The sequence below is a fragment of the Sprattus sprattus genome (assembly GCF_963457725.1).
Source record: "Sprattus sprattus genome assembly, chromosome: 16".
Lineage (NCBI taxonomy): Eukaryota > Metazoa > Chordata > Actinopteri > Clupeiformes > Clupeidae > Sprattus > Sprattus sprattus.
This window is the reverse complement of record NC_137914.1, coordinates 17622768-17644521: the sequence shown is the minus strand read 5'-3', so window position 1 is coordinate 17644521 and position 21754 is coordinate 17622768. Positions and strand designations below refer to the sequence as shown.

The following is a 21754-nucleotide window of genomic DNA, read 5'->3' as shown; positions in this document are numbered from 1 at the left end:
CAGTTAACAGGCATTGCAATGCCAACATAGAATCACCATGCATATGCCGCTCGAGTTTTCCAGATCTGCCGTCACAGCAGAATAGAAACACTAACATCTAATCTGATTACTCTTTTTCCAAAAGAAGCATGCATGTAAGAAGACCAAACTAAACTTTGAATGTTTAAAAAAAATAGAATATCAAAAAATATATATCTCATATACATGGTCTGACGTATAGCTTTTTTTTTTCTCCCACTCTTTCTCTTCTCCATTCCTTGATATAAAGTCTGCGGCATGGTACACCGCCAGGAGGTGGCAAGAGTGTTTGCTGCCTGGGTCCATCACAGATTGGCTGGAGGGAGATGTCCGCCCCCTTCCGGAGCTGTCCCTGCAGCTCAAGGTGGTGTGGGGGGGGGGTTGGGGAGAAGGGGGCGTGGGGGCAGTGTGGAGTTCAGTCAGTCAGTCAGTTAGTGCCTGGGGGCCTGGGCTTCGGAGGCATCACTGGGCATGAGGGGGTATGTGGGGGTAGTTCAGCCTCACACCGCAAACACACTCAGGGTGCTGGTCTGGTCCTTCAGGCCCAGGATGCTGTACGCGATCCGCTTCAGGTGCCCAGGCAGTCTGACGCCAATGTTCCGTATGTCCCTGTGAAGGAAAACACGGAGAGGGTGAGAATGGCCCAAAGCAATGAATCTCAGCCCTGGCCGCAAGAGGAGTTTTTACCCCCCCCTTAAAGCTGACAGACCAAGAAACAGAAAACCATGCACGCAAGGAACAGTGACGGATCCAGTTGCCTAATTACATCTTTAATTAGGGTCTTAATGACTTAACAAGGATCTTGCATCTCTGCCATGAACCAGCCCCCTGGCAGGCAGAGAAACCGGGAAACTTGTAAATAGTTGCTGGTATTTTTAAGAGTACTACCAGATGACAACAGATGGAACATACAGCCATAAAGTCAAACAAAACACACAGAAAAATATAACAAAAACACATCAAAGGGATTTATTTCGCTTTCTGACCCCTCCCTGCACATAGTTTACCCAGCTTCCAGAGCTAAAAGCGCACATGGGAAGAGAGCCAGGGGTCAATGTGGTCATAATTCTACTCCAGCCTCCCCGCTTTCCCAAAACGTTGTGCCTCTTTACTGTGGGTCCCCTCCTGAACTCTCACCCCTTTTAGGCTAAAGATGGGACAGCAGGCCCCCCCCCCCCCCTCCCAAATCTCATCCTCCCTCCCTAGCCATCTAATCCTCAACTTTTTGTCCATGGTGGGTCCTTCTCCCTTTCTTCACCTTCCCTCCTTCACCTCTTCTCTGCATTCCCTTCTCCTCTCCATGGAGGGGAGAGAAAGCCACACAGCCTTCTGTGTCTCGAGCCGGAGCTGAAATGGTGGTTTCTGGCTACAGTGAGGAGCTCTGCGCTGGACCAGTGCTGCGGGCAATTGGGAGGGATACGAGAGATGGAGGGAGGAAGGGAGGGATGGAAGAAAGGAGGGAGGCCGGCCGCAAGCCACCGCCACCACTACCACCGGGCTGCTGAGAAAAAAAAGCCTATTCTTTCCCTCTTCTTCTTTCCCTTTGCTTTTCCTTGCAACTCCGACGACAATGACTCATAGCAATTCAGGCCTTTTATTGGACAATAAAAGTCAGTAAGCACCTTGTTAGACGGTCGAATATTAATTACACCTTATGATATGGCATTATAACTACCTCTGCCAGATATAGTAAAGTATGCTGGTCTGCGGCCCAGACTGGTAATCCCTCTAACCAACACACATACTCGGGTCATTAAATTACTGGCTTCTGGGGACAAAATATGGAAAACACGCTCCAATATGTTTCAGAATTAAGGCCAAAATACTAACATGCCTAAAAATATGAACTCGCTCTACCTCACGAACCAAACAACTGTTTATACTGGCCACATTCAGTTCTCGTCAGACGTTAGGCTCACCCATAGTTGGGTCGGGCCGTCTGCCCGTGAGAGCGGTGCTGCAGTGTGGGTGGAGGAGAGGGGGTGTGCACTCACTCGCTCTTCATCTGCAGCACCTGCTCCATGGACACGACGCCGGCGCAAGAGAAGTTCTCGCTGTACTGGCTCATCTTGATCGACTCCAGCCACTCTGGCACGGACCTGAATGGGGAGCCGTCCGAACCGCTGGTGCTGGGAAGCCGGATGGAAATGCTGAGAAGATGAAGTGGACAAAATGTTTAGTGAGATCCACAGACACACACACACACACACACACACACACACACAGGCGGAAAAATAAGACACATAGCATACTATTTGCATACTACCATTGTTGAAGCTGCCATGGAAATGACCCTTTAAAGAAAACCTGTTTTTTCTGTTCCATCATCTGTTAAGTGTAGCAATTCTCCCGTCACTGCCTTTGTATTTTACAGGCATGCAAATGCTATGATAAAGATCAACCTGGGTCGCTGACACTCCACTCTGCATGTCACAACATCTCCCATCATACAATACCAATTCCACTTGGCACGCCAGGTTGAAAGGAACACACCTCATGTTTTCAGTCTAATTTCTAGAATTTTCTCTGGGTTTTCTCACACTGTTTGCGCTCCTGTGTTCCTGCCAGCCTATGCGGAGGTGAATTCTTACCGGGGGTCGAAGTCAGCAATGGCCTTCAGGGACTCTGGGCTCTTGAGCAGCTTGTCCAGAATGCTGACGATGTCGGGGAAGCGGGGTCTCTTTGAGCGGTCGTGCTGCCAGCACTGCAACATCAGCTGGTACACTGCCGACGGGCAGTCCATGGGGGCGGGCAGACGGAAGGCCTCATTAATGGCTTTCATCACCTGAGAAACAAACAAACAAACAATTAAACAGTGACTTCAGGGTTTAAGTTATATGCTTCGTGTGAGTCCTTCTGCCTTCCTCTTGAATTCCACCATCCTTAAATTCAACGCCTGACTATATTTAGGAGAACATTTCCGACCACAACATGAAACAACAGCAAACACTCTTGCCCTTTCCTTGTGCTTGCCCTTCCCCTGCTGGTCCACCCACACGCACCCACATGTAACATTTCATTGCATCAGACGGAATTCTAGTGGCCTACCTCGTGGTTGCTCATGTCCCAGTATGGCCGCTCGCCGAAGGCCATCACCTCCCACATGACGATGCCAAAGCTCCACACGTCGCTGGCTGAGGTGAACTTCCTGTAGGCGATGGCCTCGGGAGCCGTCCAGCGGATCGGGATCTTACCTCCCTGTTGTGGTAAAAGCACACGGGTAAATGTCAATGGACATTCATTATTGCTCCCCTCCTAAAATAGTCTGCCATTGAAATAACAAGTGCTTTAAAAACAGGGAACTTGACATATGAGGCTGAAACTCACACTTGTGGTGTAGGTCCCCTCCGGGTCGTCCTCTAACACACGGGACAGGCCAAAGTCGGACACCTTACACTCCATGTTGCAGTTGACCAGGATGTTGCGGGCGGCCAGGTCCCTGTGCACATAGCTCATGTCAGACAGGTACTTCATACCTGCTGATATCCCACGTAGCATCCCAACCAGCTGGGTGGCGGACATCTCTCCATCATGATCCTGGAAGGAGAAGCACAAATATTAATATATATATAATATAAACACTGCTTTTTACATTGACAGTCAGAGTTTTACACTGCAGCACGTAGTTCTCTTCCATTACCCAACTTAAATAATGTACATTCTGTAATCTCCCATTGTAAGAGGTTGATGCTAGGGTCATAGCCGCAAAGGTGATGTTTGAGACATATGACTCACCTTTAGGTATTTGTCCAGGGCTCCATTCTCCATGTACTCAGTCACGATCATGGCATGTTTGACTGAAATGGGCAAATAAAGTGAAATGAATAATAGGAAAGCAAAGAAATACCTCTATGTACCGCCAGAACCATACTAACTCACAGAACCATACTAACTCACAGAACCATACCAACTCACAGAACCATACCAACTCACTGAACCATACCAACTCACTGAACCATACCAACTCACTGAACCATACCAACTCACTGAACCATACCAACTCACAGAACCATACCAACTCACAGAACCATACCAACTCACAGAACCATACTAACTCACAGAACCATACCAACTCACAGAACCATACTAACTCACAGAACCATACTAACTCACAGAACCATACTAACTCACAGCATTACAAACATTTACACACAATCTAGAACCACTGGAGCTCAGAAAGGAAGGGAGGCACTCACACTTGGTGACAACCCCTTCCAGGCGGATGATGTTCTGGTGGGTGAACTGGCCCATGATGCTGGCCTCGCTCAGGAAGTCCTGCCTCTGCTTCTCCGAGTAGCCTGGCTTCAGGGTCTTAACGGCCACTGCTAAGTCCTTCCGCCCGGGCACTTTCAGGATGCCACGGTACACCTCCCCAAACTCCCCTACAGCACAGCACAGGAGAAGGATAGGGGCATGAGATAAACTAATACATCACACCACATTTTGCAAGTTTTTTTATTTTTTGTACTTCAAAGCTTTATAGGGGCTGTGAATAAACTGTGGACCAGATCCTCTGTAGATAACCAAAGCTTTTGCAGAAGAATGAGGGTGTGATGCAGAAGAATGAGGGCGTGAAGACAAGGGAGTGTAAACAAAAACACATGGAACAACCTCAAAGCTCGTTAAGGGTATCCATCAGGAAGGTTAACTGGACACTGCTGGTCAGTGGCTTGTACAGAGTGGGGGAGGGTGATTGTCCTTACGTGAGTAAGTGTGTGTGTGTGTGTGTGTGTGTGTGTGTGAGAGAGTGTTTGGGGGGGTAAAGTTATGGGAATCAGCTGTCTCGCACAAGCAAAGATTGCGGCAGGCCGTGGGAAACCCTGTGGGGGTGGACAGAGGGTAAAGGTGACCGTGCACCATAATCCACCCAGCCACAGGTCAGAGACCGCCGACCAATGAGGTACATCCTCTCAAAAAACTCAGCTTACTGTTTCAATTAAGGCACTGTTTATTTAATAAAGGGGAGCCACGTATTATTTTGGATTCAATTAGCAGGAGTGGAAAACAAACACGAGATGAGGAGAAATGGGAGTGCTGAGAGGGTTACGCAAACAGCCGGGGATCAGGCTGAAGTGTCTTTTTTCTGGAAAACAAATGTTCTCTTGGGGGGGAACAACATGCCACTCTGAAATATGTCCAAACATGTAGTGCAAGAATCCCGTGCGCAGATTCTGATCTGAGCTGTGTTTCGGCTGTCACTCCAGGCTGTAAACTGTACCTCTCAAGCAACTCCAAAATAAATGATGTTTTCACATGTTGAAAGTGGGGGAAAATCCCTCCCAGTGTTTCAACTGTGTCCCAAGAGAGGTGTAGAGTGTTTTTCAGGAGGTTACTAACCAGCCCCGATGACTTTCTGCTTGGTGACGTGGCTCGGGTGGATTTCCTTTGTGAACTTGTGCACGGCTGTGTTGGGGTCCTCGTACGTGTGGGGGTCAACATACGTCTTTAGGGGCTTCAGTTGTTCTGGGGAGGGAAAGAGATAGGACAGAATGAGGAGAGGAAATCTAACATAGAGTCAACTCTGAAAAGGGCTGTAGTAGTAATGTGGAAAATAAAACATGGATCATTTAAATAGTGCTCTGGAACAGGGATAATTCAAATTGTGCTTGAGGGCCATTTACCTGGGCTGAAGTAGGTGTCCTCTGGGCCTTGCCTTGTGTGAGACCCTCTTCTCCTACAGATGAAAAAGACAAATATATATTTAAAAAAAATCCTAGGACAAAATTAGGATATATCCTGGTCAAGTTTGGGTTAAAAGGGCAACTTCTGAACAGCTTTCCCATGCTGAGAACATTCTGTTAATGATTTCTAAGCTTAGACGTTCTCAGAGTGAAGGCTTTGATTTGAAATGAAAAAGGTTCCTGTATTTGCCAAGTGGTGACAGGAGGTCAGGTTATCACAGACAGACAGGGCCTGGGTGGAAGGGGTTGGGGGGGGGGGGGGGGGGGGGGTCACCTTCACAGGGCCCTCTGCTAAAGGCTGAGACTCAAAGAGAACCAGTCGCCTCTTATCTGAAACAATGTGCCCTTCTGATTTAGCTCTTTTCAGACCTGCTACTTGTTAGAGCGCCGCCTTTGAGGAGCCACAGAGAGCATTCAGGGGCAATTCTTTCCTCCCGACTGGAGGGAAACAGACACAGATACAAGGAGCCTGAAAGCAGCTAAATTGGAGGGAGAAAGGCAGGGGGGGTTGAGGAGAAGCAGTGATGAATGCAAAAGAAGATGTCCTTTTGGATCATTTGCTATGAAAAAAAGAAAAGAGGAGGGACTGTAAGAAGGGAGTGGATGGGTAGGGGACAAAGTGAGTATTGAGGGTTAGACAAAAGGTTCTAGCTGAAGGATGAGAGGGAAAGAGTGGGAGAGAGCGAGAGAGAGAGAGAGAGAGTGGGAGAGAGCGAGAGAGAGAGAGTGGGAGAGAGCGAGAGAGAGAGACACACAACTTGCTGTGCTGACCGTTTGCGGATGAGAAGGACCACCACCACGATGAGCAGCATGGCGCCTCCCCCCACCGCCGCTCCCAGAATCACTGAGGTGTTACCCTGGTTTGGGGCTGTGGAGATGAAACAAGGACAAGAGGGAATGAAACAAAAACACACTCACTGTGCTGTGACAGGGTAGTCAGCTCTGAAGTGCGCTTGGCGTTATTTTTCACTCAAACACAAACACACACACACAGTCACACACACATATCCACTCCCCCACACACACAGTCACAGACACAAATCACTGATGCCGTTCTCTCCCCTCCCTTACCCTCTGCCGTGGTGGTGAACTCGTGCTCCATGATGTCACTGACAGGACTGTTGTCGACATTTACAGCCTGGACCCTGAAGAGATATGCTGTGGCCGGAGCCAGCTCGCCGATCTGCACCCAGTTGTTCTCCAAGATCAACACTGTGTACGTGGTGCCAGACGAGAAGGTCTCACCCTCTCCATCCTGGCAAGGGTCAAGTGTGACAGGAGAGCATGTTAGCAGGAAAAAGCAACACTTAGGCACTTGGCGGCTTGCTGCCATGCTGAAAAATGAAGGCTCTGTGATTTGTGAGTCGAGTTCAGTTCTGTGTTGTGCTAACCTTCTTGCGGTACATCAGCTGGTAGCGGCTGTGGGCGGCTTTGCGAGAGACGGTCCAAGACAAGGACAGGCTTTTGGAGCTGCGCTCGTCCAGCTGCATGGTCGTCACCTTCAGAGGATCTGTGGAGGAGGACAGAGGTCATGACACAAGACAAGAAACAGCATTACAAAACCCAACACCACAGCCAAGTCATCTACTATGTAAACATGGGTGTAGTTTGTGCTGGATACATATCTGTTTGGTTGAAAAATGGGATCTAAACCATTAAATCTTATTTAGTGTATGTTGTTTCAGTAAGTTTTATTAAAATACTTCCTTTGGCTCAGGTTTTTGAGTATGGTGCCAACACCAACATCATGTGTTCAATTCCCAGTAAACACATATACTGACAAAAAGTGCATCTGTACTATATGGTTAGTTGCTGTAGACAAAAGCACCTGATAGGCGAATTAATGTGATGTAAAAACAGTGCTGTGTGAAGCAAAGATGATTGGGTCGGACTCCTCACCGGTGTAGTGCAGGTAGGTGCTGATGGAGCTAAGGGCCCGCTGGTTGCTTAACTGGGACACGCCACTGCGCGCCTCCACATTGAAGGTGTAGTTGACGCTGGGCTCCAGCTGGCTCACCAGCACGCTGGTGTCGGTCAGGTCGGTGCTGCCGGGCTCATACCGGACGCGGTCCTCGCACGGAACGCAGCCAGAGTCATCGCAGCGCTCACACGTCACATGGTAGGTCAGGTCCGACCGCCCGCCCGCGTACTCCGGGGGGCTCCAGGATACCGTCACCTTGCCTACGGTGCTCGCCATGGTCGTGATGGCTAGGTCCACAGGTTCAGAGGGCAGACCTTCATAATGATAAAGGAATGAGGAAGAGTAAGAAAAAGCAAAACGGTGGTAGAACTTGGCAATTGTGGTAGAGCTTGGATAACTATCAGTTAATAGAAAAGAAAAATTAAATGAAAACGCTAGAGAATTCTGGGTGAATTTTATTTCTCACCTGAGCAGCCAGAGGACGGGAGGTCTGTGGGAGCACGGTAATAACCATCCTTGCAGGGACAGACCAGAGCTCCTGCCTCAGACGGCTGGGTGTTCGCCGGACACGGCTGACAGGCCTCGCTGGATACGTCGGCTTTGAAAAAGCCTGGCTGACACCCTGTGCAAGGAGACCACACATACGGGAGTTGGATGAGGAACAGAGGGAGAGAGGAGGAAAGAGAAACATACAACAAAGATTCGCCTTTGAAAGCTTGTGTCAAGTCCATAACAAACGCGGAGGTTCACTAAAGCAACTGCTTTTGAAGTGTATGGCTTCTTCCCTCCCCCATGCACAAAGTCCACAAAAAAGAAGAAAAAAAATGGAGAGACTAATGCACACTCTTTACTCTTCCTCTGAACCATCCCCCTCTTCTCTACAAACACGACCAGTCATCCCACATTCCAGTCAAGCAAGTCAGCACTGCACACTTCAGAGCAAAGAAAGAGAAACAGCAAACTGAATAAAACCGAGAGAGCAGCTAAAAACTGCATCTACCAGAAGACTAAACAGGTTTTGAGGATACACAAACAATGAGCTATCCCGGCCCACTGTATGGACACAATACTGTACAGAAGTCAAAACAAATCACAGCCACACAGCAGAGCTGTCCTCTGTATACAGCACAAGTGTTTCTTTGAGACATTTCTGTGTAAAGCATACAACTCCAGGATATACATATAAAAGCAACCAATCAGCCTTTTAGACATAAAAAAAAAAGTATAAACAGGAAGTACGGGGGGTAGGGGGGGTAAAATGAAAAGGTCTCCCCTGCATCTGTCCAAAAACATTCCAGCACGCGTTGGTCACGTCCTTCCTCCTTCCACTTCCATACACCACCCACCCATCACCACAACACCTCCTCCCCCCCTCTTCCTTTTGCCCCCCCCCCCCCCCTCCCCTTCACTTACTGAGGGAGTAACCCACTGATATCAGCTTGGGCTCATTAATGTGCTTTATGGCCGTCAGATCAAGCATGAAACCTGATCAAGGCGTCCGGAAAGTAAGGTGAACCTGAGCAGTGTTCCTTTGATGACTGAGAAAATGAATGTGTGTGTGATTGGTGGAAGGGTGTGGGGATTGGGAGGGGTCGGAGGGAGAGATCAACAATGAGATAAAACTGTCTGAAAGTGCATGTCAGTAGATAGAGGTAGCAAAGTGCCACAGGCACAGATAAAGAGATTTCCAGTTGAACGTGAAAATATGTGAAAAATCAGCAGCGGTTTCAGTGTCAGAAGCCAGGTAGGGGAAGTCAGAACAAGTTTGGGACAATAGTTGGAGCACATACAATTTACCTCCAGTGAACCTAATCTAAACCACTGTGGTAGTGGTGGTGGTGGGGGGGGGGGGGGGGGGGGGGGCCGTCACGCTTCTAAAGCTGATGGAGGAATGATTGGATGAAAGGGTCACTTATTTGTTACAGGTTGGGTTGCCAACCAACAACTGAATATTTTGCCAACACAACTGATTATAGAGTGACTCCCTTCCCCCCCGGATAGAGCTTTGTTTCGGTGAGGCCGCTGTTTATGGTTGCAATGCTTGCTGTAGAAAAAGGAGGGGCAGGGAGAGGTGTACATTACCTAAAGTATATGAGAAACACACACGCTCCGATTTCAAAAGCAAAGTCTTAGCATGAAAAGAATTTGGGCCCCGAGTCCGAGAAACAGGCCTGCATGTTGCTCATTCTTCTCTTTCAAGTTGAGCCCCGGTCTCCTTTTCTGCGCCAGCTGTTGCGGCTACATTTTTACTACAACTCATTAACGCGACCTATGCGGACACGAGGGGATAGGGGCGAGAGACAGAGGGACTTGCGGAGTGGAGACAGTGGCGGGGGGGGGGGGGGGGAATAATGATTCCTGCTGGGGCCCCAGAGAAAGGAGGAGACGGAGACAGAGGGAAAGCGAGAGAGGAGAGAGAATTGTTCCATTCACTTCCAAGGGGACTTAACAGCTGCTGCGGTGAGCCTCAATTCATATGCCCACAACCCTCCACCCCCTTCACGTAATCCCCCCCCCACCCCAAGATTCTTTGGGTCCCCTCCCTCGTCCCTCAGCCACATGTGAGGGTCTGTCCTGCATTCAGCAAGGCCATTCACTCAGGACAACAGGCACACAAGGCTCCTTAATTCAGCCCGCCACCAACACTTGTTGCAAAGGGTGGAGATGCCACATGCCACTAAAGCACGAAGGACAAGCTTCTTAATGCTGAGGGACACAAAAAAAAGAAAAGAAGTTAATCAATTTGAGATGGGTGGAGAGGATCAACTTGTACTGGCCTTGAAATTCTATTAAAGCAAAAAGCACATATTCCACTCCCACCACATTAGCCAATTAAAAAACATTTAACTACTGGTGAATCAATATTAACTGGTTTGAGCCGCCACGCTGAGGAATGTAACTGACAGGTGATTATGTGATTTGGCTGGGTGTGTTTCTGTTTGAGCGTGTGTGTGTGTGTGTGTGTGTGTGTGTGTGTGTGTGTCTGTGTGTTTGTGTTTGTGTGTGTGTGCGTGTGCGTGCGGTGTGTGGGTATGATGAAATCTCGAAAGTGTTGGAGTAAAGTAGCAAAGCCACAGGCAACGAGTCAGATGAGATTCTCACATCTGTGCAGCCCAACAGGCCAAAAGGAATGCGCCTGTGCGCTCGGGGGGCTTTGTCTTTGTGCGCTGGACACAACAGGAAGCAGGAACTGCGAGGCTGACGCTCGGCTTCCTTCCTAGGCCAGCCAATCAAAGCAGACGAGGAAAAGAGCCCAACAGAACACTGCTGAGATAGATTTTAAAGTGAGAGGAAAGAAACAGCCAGGGGGATAAAGAGAACAGAAGAAGAAGAAAAAAATGGCATATGACTTGAGGACCGCTGCCATTACCAGCTGAGAAACTTCATCTCAAAAACATCTCGGCGTTGAGCCTTGAAGAAGCAGTCTCCTGCACAGTGTTTAAGGGATTAGGCTGTGAGAGGCCTGAGAGTGTGTGTTTGTTTATTGTGGGAACAGAGCACGATCTCCTGTTCTCCTGTGACCTGCCTGGCCCCATGGTGGTCGAGTGGGCCTGTCGACAGAAGGGTGAAGACAGACAAGAGGGCGACGCTAATGAACGGACCGACGGATGGATGGATGAGTGGATAGATGGATTTATGGAAGGATGAGTGGATGGATGGATGGATAGATAGATAAAGGCCTACATAGCGGCTAGACATGAGGAATCCCATAAGGACTGGAGTCTGTCAGAGGGAGAGTGCAGGGGACCGAAGTGGGGCAGGGGGATGGAGAGGAGGGGAGGGGAGGGGTGTGGGTGTCCACATAGGGAGAGCAAAAGAAAATAACACAAAGCCCAAAGTCATTAGCCTGTGAGCGGGCAGTGGCTGCCTCAGGGCCTGGCCAGCAGTGAGTTAAAGGGCCGGGTCTGCTGGGAGTTGATGGCCAAGCAAAACAAACAGAACAGTGCAGGGCAGGGCAGTGCAGTGAGTGAGGACAGCAGCCAGGGACTCGTTTCACCGGGGTGAGAGGTTAACTCCAGAAGTAGTGTCCGTGGAGAGAGGCAGAAGGGCAAAAGCAAATCACATGAGAAAAAGCATCACTAGGGACAGAGACTGTTATCAAGAACAAAACATGCCGTGGCAGGAATGGGCCTAAAAGAAGAAGAAGAAGAAAAACATCCATCAACGTTTCTTTTGGCCGTTTTTTTTTTCGTTCTTTTCTTTCCCTTGGTCAAATTGTTGCATTTTTCTTCTTGTCTCTCTAGCCCCTCTTTCTGCTGACAAGCTTCTTGATGCTTTGTGTGTAGAGTGTGTTTTTTGGGAGTGCGTGACAGCCTGTCAGTCTGAGTGGCCTTGTGGCTATGCTCAACAATGCGTGGGACTGTGGGTGGAGGGGCAGTCGTAACACGATGCCCCGTGTGTGTGAGTGTGTGTGTATGTGTGTGGAGGAGGGGGTGATCTAGGTATGGGGAGCACGTTAGTCAAAGGGATTACCAGGCCAATGGAACAGCTGTAAGAGAATTACATCTCTGCTTTACAATTCTAGTCAGCCTTTCATCTGGTCGTTAGCAGACAACAATAAATGCTGTAATCCTCGTCTTTTAACACTTTTTCCCTCCTTCTTAAAGACAAAAACGCAGATTAAAGTGAGAAAGGGGTGAAAAGAAGAGAAAACAAAAGGAAAGGAAGAGGAGTTCTGTATATAATTAACACAGGAGTAGCTAAGAAGCTAAGCTGCTGTACTATTAAGGCTCATTCGAAGACACAGGTCTTCGGTTCATGTGCTTTTGTTTTCCTTTTAGACAAGCCGCATTATTTTACAGTGACATTCATCGAAAACAAGCAAGTGCCCTTTGGGCCTTTCCTGACCCCGTTTCCCCACATTCAGGTGCCGGTGTGAGTCTGCTTCCGCTTACAGAGGCCACGTAAACCAATAAACAAAAATCCTTATTATGTGGAAAATTAGTGAGTGAATGAAGGCCAGTGAATGAGCACAACAATGAAAAGCCCTGAGCCGACGAGTTGGAGGGTCACAGAGGATTAGCAGGCCTCCGGTCTGCACTGCCGCTCGTCCTGTGTGTGTGTGTGTGTCGATGTGTGTGTGTGTGTGTGTGACACTGCCCTGATACTGGGCAGGAAAGTGCTGACCTCACACACCGGCCGCACAATGCACTCAACACATCCCCTCTCCAGCTCAGGCTCTCCATCATTGGAATGCCACACACAGGAAACATACCCCCCCTCACACACACACACACCCACCAACATGGCTGTGTGGACTAAGTCTGCAATAAACCACAAGCCTGCCCCAGTGAACAGCATGGCACCGACATGTCAGAAACTATGGCTACGATCTAAACATGCATACACATCTACCTTTGCAGACACTCTAAGAGGGGAAAACATTTTTCACTCCTCCAAAAAAAGGGGGGGGAGGATTCCTCCACAGACAAACATAGCTGAGCTTGATGTGGGCATCCTCTTGCTTTGGTGGAAAGAATCCCTTCACTCCCATCCCTGAGTCATTTAAGAAAAGATACCGGTGCTCTGGCTTTTCACGCCTTCACATTTCCCCTGGAACTGCCCAACTTCCAAGAACCCCAAACCACTAGGTCATGTTAAATTTACACTTAAGGACAACAAATCTACCCGCCGTCTACTGAATCTCACAAATACTCTAAATATTATGACAAAATTGACAAAAGTGCCGTTTAAAACGCATAATTCACCAAGATTTGTGAGGGAGGGACTGGGGGGGATAAACACAGTGACAGCTCGCTGAAAGAAGCCTTTAGTTTAAGCAGGACAGAAAACAGAAGAGGCCGCCGGGGGAAAATGGCTTAAACCAAGAAAAATTAGCCTGAAGTAAAGGTGGGAGTAATTATAGGTCAGGCGGGGTGAAACAACCTTAAGCGTTTAACATCAGCCGCATATTTAAATATATTTCTTCAGCCTCCTTGTTCTCCTCACTCAGAGGCCTGAGAGCGCTTAGCCAACATGGCAACCAAGGCTAACACTTATGGTCGAGTTTCAGTGTTGCGTTCCGAGAGACAAAGCCTTCAAAGCTTGGAGCGTCCTCTCTGTCGGTACCTCACTGGCATTCTCCTACCCTGTGACCTCCAGTGGCCCGCACACAATAGGGAGCTCAAGCCCAGCAAATTCGCTAAATTGCACAGCATGAGTTGCTCGCCCATTCTCACACAGCAATGTGCTGATTTCTTTATCAAGCCCTCTCTCCATATCACGGTGTTGCGCAGAGGTCTCTCGCCCCCACACCACTCAGCTGCGGTCCCTTAAGCTGCTCATCTCCTTAAAGCTCATGCACCAATCAAGTGAAGCTCGGGGGGGTTGTCTGTGGCCAGTGAAAGAAAAGTAAAGCGAGTCAAATAACACGACCAAGGCCCCTGTGTTAATCAGTGCTCGAGACAGGGGATATGTATAATTGGTCTTTATCTGAAGGATTTATCAAGCAAGACATTCTTTAAAATATATATGGACATTTTAAGGCAGCTGATGTAGTAGTAAGACAGCATATGGAGAAGGCCATCAATGCTGAGTTTCTATTTATCTTGTGGAGACAAATGCTGGAGAGGAAAGCGTGTTTATTTACAGGACACCAGACAACATTTGGGATCCGGCTCCTTGAGGTTTCATGGGAGGCCGTGCGAAACTGAATGTTTAAAGTCTCAGTGCGTGTCACTTCCATGACCCATGCACCGAGCCAAAAACAATCTCATCAGTAACAAGCCTGTCAAAAACAGTTGAACGATATCAGTGCAACGGCTGGGCAGCCAGCCCCATTGGGGACAGGGGAGGCTATAGAGTCGGATCACATTTAGTGAGAGAGAGTGAAAGAGAGAGAGAGAGAAAAAAAAAAGGCGAAGAATGGACAGATTGGAGTGGCGCACTGACAAAATGAAGGGGGGAGAGGAGAGAGAGCAAGAAAGAAAGTATTAAAGAATAAAAAGAAAGAAAGGCAAAAAACAAGCAAAAAAAAAGAGAGAGAGAGAGCGCAAGAGCGTAACACATAGCAAGAACACGACGCAGAAAGAGAGAACGAAGAAACTCAAGAGAGGGAATACAGCCCAGAGGAAGGAAGACAAAAAAGATGCATGCCTAACCAGCACTTACAGCTCTTGAGCACACACACACACCCAAGTCAATTACTACCTAGTCAGTCACTCACCACACACCAGCCTGAACAGTCACCAACAGTTTCTGTCCCAGCCACTGGGTAGAAAAAGAAACAGGAGATTACAGTAAATCGGGAACGCCTCCCTCAAAGGGAAAAAAAGAAGGTCTGGCAGTACCATAACCCTCCAAAGAACACTCTCTGTACTCCCACGTGTTGTAAGCAATACATGAAGGCTTATTACCCTTTTTTACTGATGCCTGACAAATGGTTGCCCAGCATTTGGACTGTGCTGTTCTGTGTCTCTGCTGGCACAGGGTGTGGGCATGGGTTGGCTTGCCCAATCCTAGCACAGGTCAAGCTAAATGTGCCATTGTGTGGTCAGAGAAGGTATGTGTGTCTTTGTGCCCGGAAGATTATGAGCAAGGAGGGGCCCTTCTTTATAGCACGGAAAATTGTGTCAGTGTCAACAGTGAGTCAACGCAAGTAGGAACAGGGTACAGAGTGTGGCTGTGTGCATGTGAAGATATAAAGAAAGAGAGAAATAAAAGAGAGTGGGACAGAGCGAGAGAGAGGTATAGTGAGTGGGTAGGCACGGTGGACAGATACAGTGAGTCATGCAGCTATAGAAACTGGTACATTCTGAAGAGCACGGTGGCCCATAAATAAAGATTATGTAAAACACAGGTGAGGTCAGAGAAAGAAGAATTAGGTTTTTGGGTATTTGCGAGTACACACATTAACACATGGGTTTTTGTTTGGCATTTGGTTCAAGAGGGTTTCCCGTCTTTATAAGGGTGTGTGGAGAGGTGTGTGTGGCAACTCAGGTAAGTTTGTACATCTCTTATGTTTGCCCTCATCTGACCTCGTCTGTGCATTGACTACGTGGCGACTGACTGGCCTCCATCACCCATATATCCATCATACAGAGATAGACAGAAAGACAGAGAGAGAGACAGACAGACAGACAGACAGAGAGAGACAGACAGAGAGAGAGAGAGTAAGAAAGAAAGAGAGAGAGAGAGTAAGAAAGAAAGAGAGAGAGTGAGGACCCACAGCACTCCCCGTGGGAATTCCTCAGGCCTGCCGTAATCAGGGAGGCTCCTCAGTAAACTCAGGAGAGGAATGCACCGGAGAGCAGAGCCCAGGAGAGCAGCAGAGGAGAGGGAGGGCGAGAGGGACCAATATCTCCGGCTGGAAACACAGTGCCGCATTGTTCTATTACCTTTCCATTCCATACCTCTTTAAAATGGCCCCGCTCTCTTTTTCTTCCCTTTCCTCTTTCTAACTCCCTTTCTCACACTGTTTCTGTTTCTCTTTCTCCCCCCCCCCCCCTACCCACTCCTGTTCTCAGTTTTCACAAATATGTCCTGCTAAATGTTTGAGTTCAGGTTCCACACAAGGAGAAGCAGAACACCATTTTGAACCATACGTCTTTAGTGTTTGCACATATAAGTAAACCATCTACATGTGAGGCGAGCATTATAAGTGTTCAAGAATAAACTGTTCATTGGACAGGTTTGTATGCATTCTCAGCTTATTCAACTTGTCTCTGCAGGATTGTGTGTGGAAAGTAAAATGCTCTCAAAGTGATGCAGTTTGAAGGGTTTTGTAATGGAGTAACTCCTCACAGGCCATGACATGCCTGGGCTCTTGCAAACAAACACACACACACACACACACACACACACACACACTTGCGGTTTGAGTCACAAAACACCTGAATGTCAGGCCACTGAACTCACACCTACAGAATACACCGTGAGAAAGAACAAGGCCAGGAAGAAAAAAAAAGCTAAATGCCCAACAGAGCAAGGGAATACCATGTCCTCTGTAGACATGTAGTGAACAAGTCCGGGGAAACTTTTGCCTTGAGCACAATCATTTGCTACAGTTACTGACTTGAGGTATGAACATGTTAGTCTTAAAAGAATGCAAGAGAAAGTTTAAAAAAAAAGTCTCTTCAAATAAGTCTTCAAATAAGTACCAAGCCTTTCCCTGAATTCCCCTGAGATAGTGACTAACATCTGTCATAAGGAAATGGATGCACAAAAGGTTAAGGGTGGGACAACTCAAGTCCACACCACTGCCTTTATTCAAAGGAATCATTCCTATCCACATATCAAAGAGATAAATCAGCAAATTCAGTGAGATGGGGAAAGAAAATGAGAGACTATTTTTTATAGATTTTCCTACCCCCTCTCATTTCGAAGTGACCTGTGGCCACACTAACTACCAGCATTTATTGTTTACGGTCGCAGATGATGCAGTGACTTGCTCAGGGCAGTTAAGGCATTCCATTCCTTTTCATGGGAGTCAATGTACCAGGGGGCAGAATTCCTGCTCTATGAGCCATTTAATTCCCATTAAAAACAAATCCTGTGGCATCCATGGGCAGAAAGACTGGAGAGCGTGTCAAACGGGAAGTTATCTCTTACCTTGGCACACATCGCCGGCTGCTGCGTATCCCTCACGGCACTGGCACTGGCCGACGGGCACCACCCACTCGCCGTCCACCGTGCAGTAGATGAGGGGCTGGTCTTCGCTCACGGCGTTCTCCACACACTCGCCCGTCACCTTCCGCAGATTTTGCTTGTCCCCCCCAGCCACAGTCTCGGGGAAGGCCGCCAGGCTCTTGATTGTAGCTGGGCAGATCTTGTAGTAAACCCTAACAGAGTAAAGGGCCACACAGGCCCCGATGTCCTGGAAGGCCAAGTAGAAGCCCTTGCGACTGAGGTTCTCTACCACCCGGGTCTCAGTGTTGATCTTCAGCTCACCCACCCTTGAGATCTCATCAGGGGCAATAGTGGCCACCTTGCGGAAGTGGTTCTTGCGAAAGTTGGTGCCAATGTCCACATCAGAATCGGAGGCGTAGAGGTTGAAGGTCTCCTTGCAGGTGAGCGAGGCGCCATTGAAGGAGTTGCAGTCCCGCACCACAAATTGCAGCTCAACAAAAACTCTGGTGGCTGTAGGTTGCCGCTGAATGAAGGTGGTGCGAAGCCAGTTGTCCTGGCCTGCAGGTGACTCCACATTACATACAAAGTAGTTGTAGTGCAAAGACCCGTTCACTACCGTCTGGGCCATTTCCCACTGCAATGGAAAAAAAAAGCAGAGAACAGATCAGGAATGCCATATTGTGGTAGATTTTTCTCTTAGGCTCTGACCACACAATTGAACAGGAAGGCAACAATCACCAAGTGATCCTTACAGGATTTATCACTGGCCTCAAGCAATAGTCACAAAGATCCTTATTTCTCCATGGTCAATCATGTTTGTTCAAATAGTTTGCCTGGACAGTGGGAGACGTTTCCCTTTTATTGTGCTCTGTGTGGAGCAGGCTTATGCGGTTTCGGTATAGTGGCTGCCACTGTGCCATTAATTGCCAGAGTGCTGCATTGTTTGCTCAGTGTGTGGCATAGGAATGAAAAAAAAAAATCATGCAACTGGAGAACAAATGCCCCCATAAAATATATATAGACCATACTGTTTCGAAGTCCTTACCCTAGTTGAAAAGGAATTTATACTCTCATTAAAACCCTAGTAGCTCATTAAGACTGTAATTTTACCTACATGAGGTCCAAACATTGCTGACATATGTGCTTTTTTTGGACAGGGTGCTTTAAATTAAATCTCCTTTGCTCTCAATCTGTTTGTTCACGGCAGTTGTACACATGTTTAAATGTTAGCATAGATCACATTGCAAATGTCAAGCATTACTTTTTCAAATATTATTTTAATAACAAACATTTTACTAACTGTGACTTTGAATGTTGAGACTTAACGTCACAACGGGAAGACATGCCCGAACTTGTAGCTACCGAGCCACCGTCACCTTATGGACAGTAATTTGCATGGACATTCTAGATCAGTCAAGTTTTGAGAGGCAAAAGGGAAAACCTGCGAACTGCAGCCAGGCAAGGCAGGCACCCATGCACTAACTAATTCCCTCTGTTTTTAATGCAACAGGCATTTCTCGTCCAACTTTTCAATGAAAACCATCCCCAAAACTAGACTACTAACCGAGTGTAAAAAGACAGCTTCACTGAAGTGCCTAACTTACATGTCTAAAAAAGCACCATATGCTCCTAACTTTAAATGTTAATTACACCCTTACTTATAAAAACCTGAAGACAGGGCTTTAAAACCACACGAGGCCACAAGTATTCCCCATGCAGAAAGCTAGCAGCAGTAATCCTTCAAACTTTTTCCTGAGGAGCAACTGAAACTTGCTCTTCAGTAAGAACAATCCTGATATAGTTATGCTTGAAGCCAATTTAAAAAACAGGAACTACTTAAATTGGGGGAAGACTGCGAATTCGCCACCTCAGACGCTGACTTTAAGTTAACAGCTGTTAAAACCAGTAAATTCAATTCCCCTATAGAAACTGCCTGGTGAAGAGTGACTGTCTATGTTCAATATTTATTTTCCAAGGCAAGTTACTCACCCCTTCCTCATCTGGCCATTTCAACCAGCCCAGCTCCGACCCTGATGCGCTCATGTCCAAGAGCACTTCTGTGAAAGACCAGAAAAAGACGTTTCAGTTTAAGAGTTTCGGCCATGCGTTTCGAGAGACACATTTATTTTTGCAGTTTTGGACAATACTTGCTAATGTGTTGTCACCATAAAAAGTATCTGTAGCCTGACAACGATGACTGATGGTAAATTCATATTTTAACTTTCTATTCTACCCTTAGCCTACATGACAAGCCTCAAAGTGACATGTCTAAATGTGTTAATAAATGTTAAACAGGTGAATTGTTGCGCTCTTGCTGTTAGTGATGTGTCGTTCGTGAACGATTCGTTCATTTTGAACGAATCCTTACAACGACTCGAGAGTAACGAGTCCTCTCAAAAAAAGATTCGTTCTTTTTCTCGTTCATGACCGCGCATCGGGACAACTGGGACTGTTGCATTGGCTAAGCCAAGGAAACAGAAATGATTTGTTGAATGCAGGTCACGTAAAAATGATCCAAAGACCCGTATCCAAGAGACCCAGTCGGAAAAAGAACGAATCATTTCTGTTTCCTCTAGCTGACTGTACTGAGCCTATGCAGGTCACGTGGAAAAGGATCCAACGATCCATATCCGGCAGATGAACGAATCATAGATCCAAAGACACGGTTGTCAAAAGAACGAATCATTGAACGAAACAGACACGTTTGGCAAAAGAACGAAACATTGAACGATCCGGCAAAAGAACGAATCATTGAACGATCCGGCAAAAGAACGAATCATTGAACGATCCGGCAAAAGAACGAATCATTGAACGAAATACCCATATCCGGCAGATGAACGAATCATAGATCCAAAGACACGGTTGGCGAAAGAACGAATCATTGAACGAAAGACTGATATCCGGCAAAAGAACGAATCATTGAACGATATCCGGCAGATGAACGAAACGTTGATCCAAAGACGGTCGGGAGGTGAACGATTAGGTCATCTGCCGGATACAAGTATTTGGATCATTTTTCACGTGATCTGCATAGGCTCAGCATGGGAAGCTAGAGAAAACCGAAATGTTTCGTTCATTTTGACTGGGCTCTGGATATTTTTTCACGTAACCTGCATAGGCTCAGAAGAGGAAACAGAAAGGACTTATTAACCTAGTTCACTTCCGAGTGTCTATGGTTAGTAAGACGTGAATGATATTCGTTCACAAGAAATAATTACAGGTTTAGTTATTTTAACTTTTTAAAACTTTACTTACAGTTCAGTGCAGCGTAAATGTTTGCCGTGATCATTAAATGCTTATGTGATAATAAATGACCATTTCATCCAAACTTTCATATAATATTATTTGAATGCAGGAGTTAGTATCTGCTGGTTTACATGTAGTAACCTCCATGAAAATATGATACGTATTTGTAGTGGACGTATTTACGCCAGTGAATTGGCTATAAAATTTTAAAATGTTGAGTAGCACCCCCCCCCCCCCCCCCCCCCGTTAAAATGAACGAGTGACTCGAAAAAAGATTCGTTCATTTTACTGAACGAGATTCAAAGATTCGAGTCGGTAAAATGATCCGAACTTCCCATCACTACTTGCTGTAACATGTTTTTTTTTTGTGACGAGTGATATCTTTATTTAAAGCAGCTCAAATATTTCCTTAAAAGAAGGCCTATAAGCTCGCTGACATTGGTAGGCTACGGTTAATTAACGCAATTGTGTTTTATTAACGCTAAAGGATTGTCTGTGAACGATTTCATCACGTTAAGCAATTATCCAAAATACAACAGCAGTTTCTGAAATTAACCAAATCACTGAAATTGCAGTGGCACTAGTCTACAGCAAACGCTGCCAAAAAGTAATTTAAACATCTATACAAGACAAAATGAAAAGTGTTTTCACATTCAAGGCATTTATATCGGTGTCAAATAAGCATGACAATTATAAAAACTAGGACGAAAAAATGCAATTGCATGTATGTCGCATTCACCCAGCCTACTGACACCACGCGCTACCTGACGGTAATGTTAAAGGAAGTTGTTAGTTAAACTTAGAGGTAAATTGTTGGCTACTCACCTTCCTTATTTTGTTCTGAAATAAATATAGAGTTAATAAATATGTTAAAAAACAAAATGCACTTAAATCCACGGTATTCCATTTTATTGAAACGTTTTCTCTCTCTTCAGGTCCACTTCAATCTTGGCAGCCTTCTTCCTCGGTGGTACTGATTTCTGCACTAGTTGTAGTTCGGCTCTCCGAGGACTCATTCAGAAATGCACGGCGTCATGGGCTCCGCCCGTCGGAATGTGTCGAATTCCTTATAGGGAGGAGGTGTGGTCATTGGCGAGCGGCTGCTATGGTTGCGAGGTTAGTTCGTCGCAACTGATCCGCCCAATATCAAAGTCTACCCACCTGTGCAATTTACTGGTGGATGTAAGGTAAGTCATTGTTCTAGTTAACATTATGCTGACAACGACCTAACAATAATGCAAAAGTCCTATATTAATTTATTTCTGTCTATCTATATTTCTATCTATCTATCTATCTATCTATCTATCTATCTTTTTATATA

At 46.7% G+C, this 21754-nt stretch overlaps 1 protein-coding gene across 1 annotated transcript; it reads right to left on the bottom strand.

Annotated features, from left to right (window-relative positions):
- Positions 1–499: 499 nt before the first annotated feature.
- Positions 500–21340, bottom strand: epha2b (eph receptor A2 b; the record flags this gene model as incomplete). The annotated part of the gene is made up of 17 exons (XM_080853241.1): positions 500–627; positions 2013–2168; positions 2610–2803; positions 3067–3216; positions 3346–3555; positions 3754–3815; positions 4215–4400; positions 5356–5481; positions 5640–5692; positions 6471–6567; positions 6771–6954; positions 7091–7209; positions 7599–7934; positions 8087–8242; positions 17170–17821; positions 19177–19244; positions 21259–21340. The coding sequence occupies 17 exons, from the start codon at positions 21338–21340 to the stop codon at positions 519–521; spliced, it is 2940 nt and encodes a 979-aa protein (XP_080709367.1). The 3' UTR covers positions 500–518.
- Positions 21341–21754: the final 414 nt, after the last annotated feature.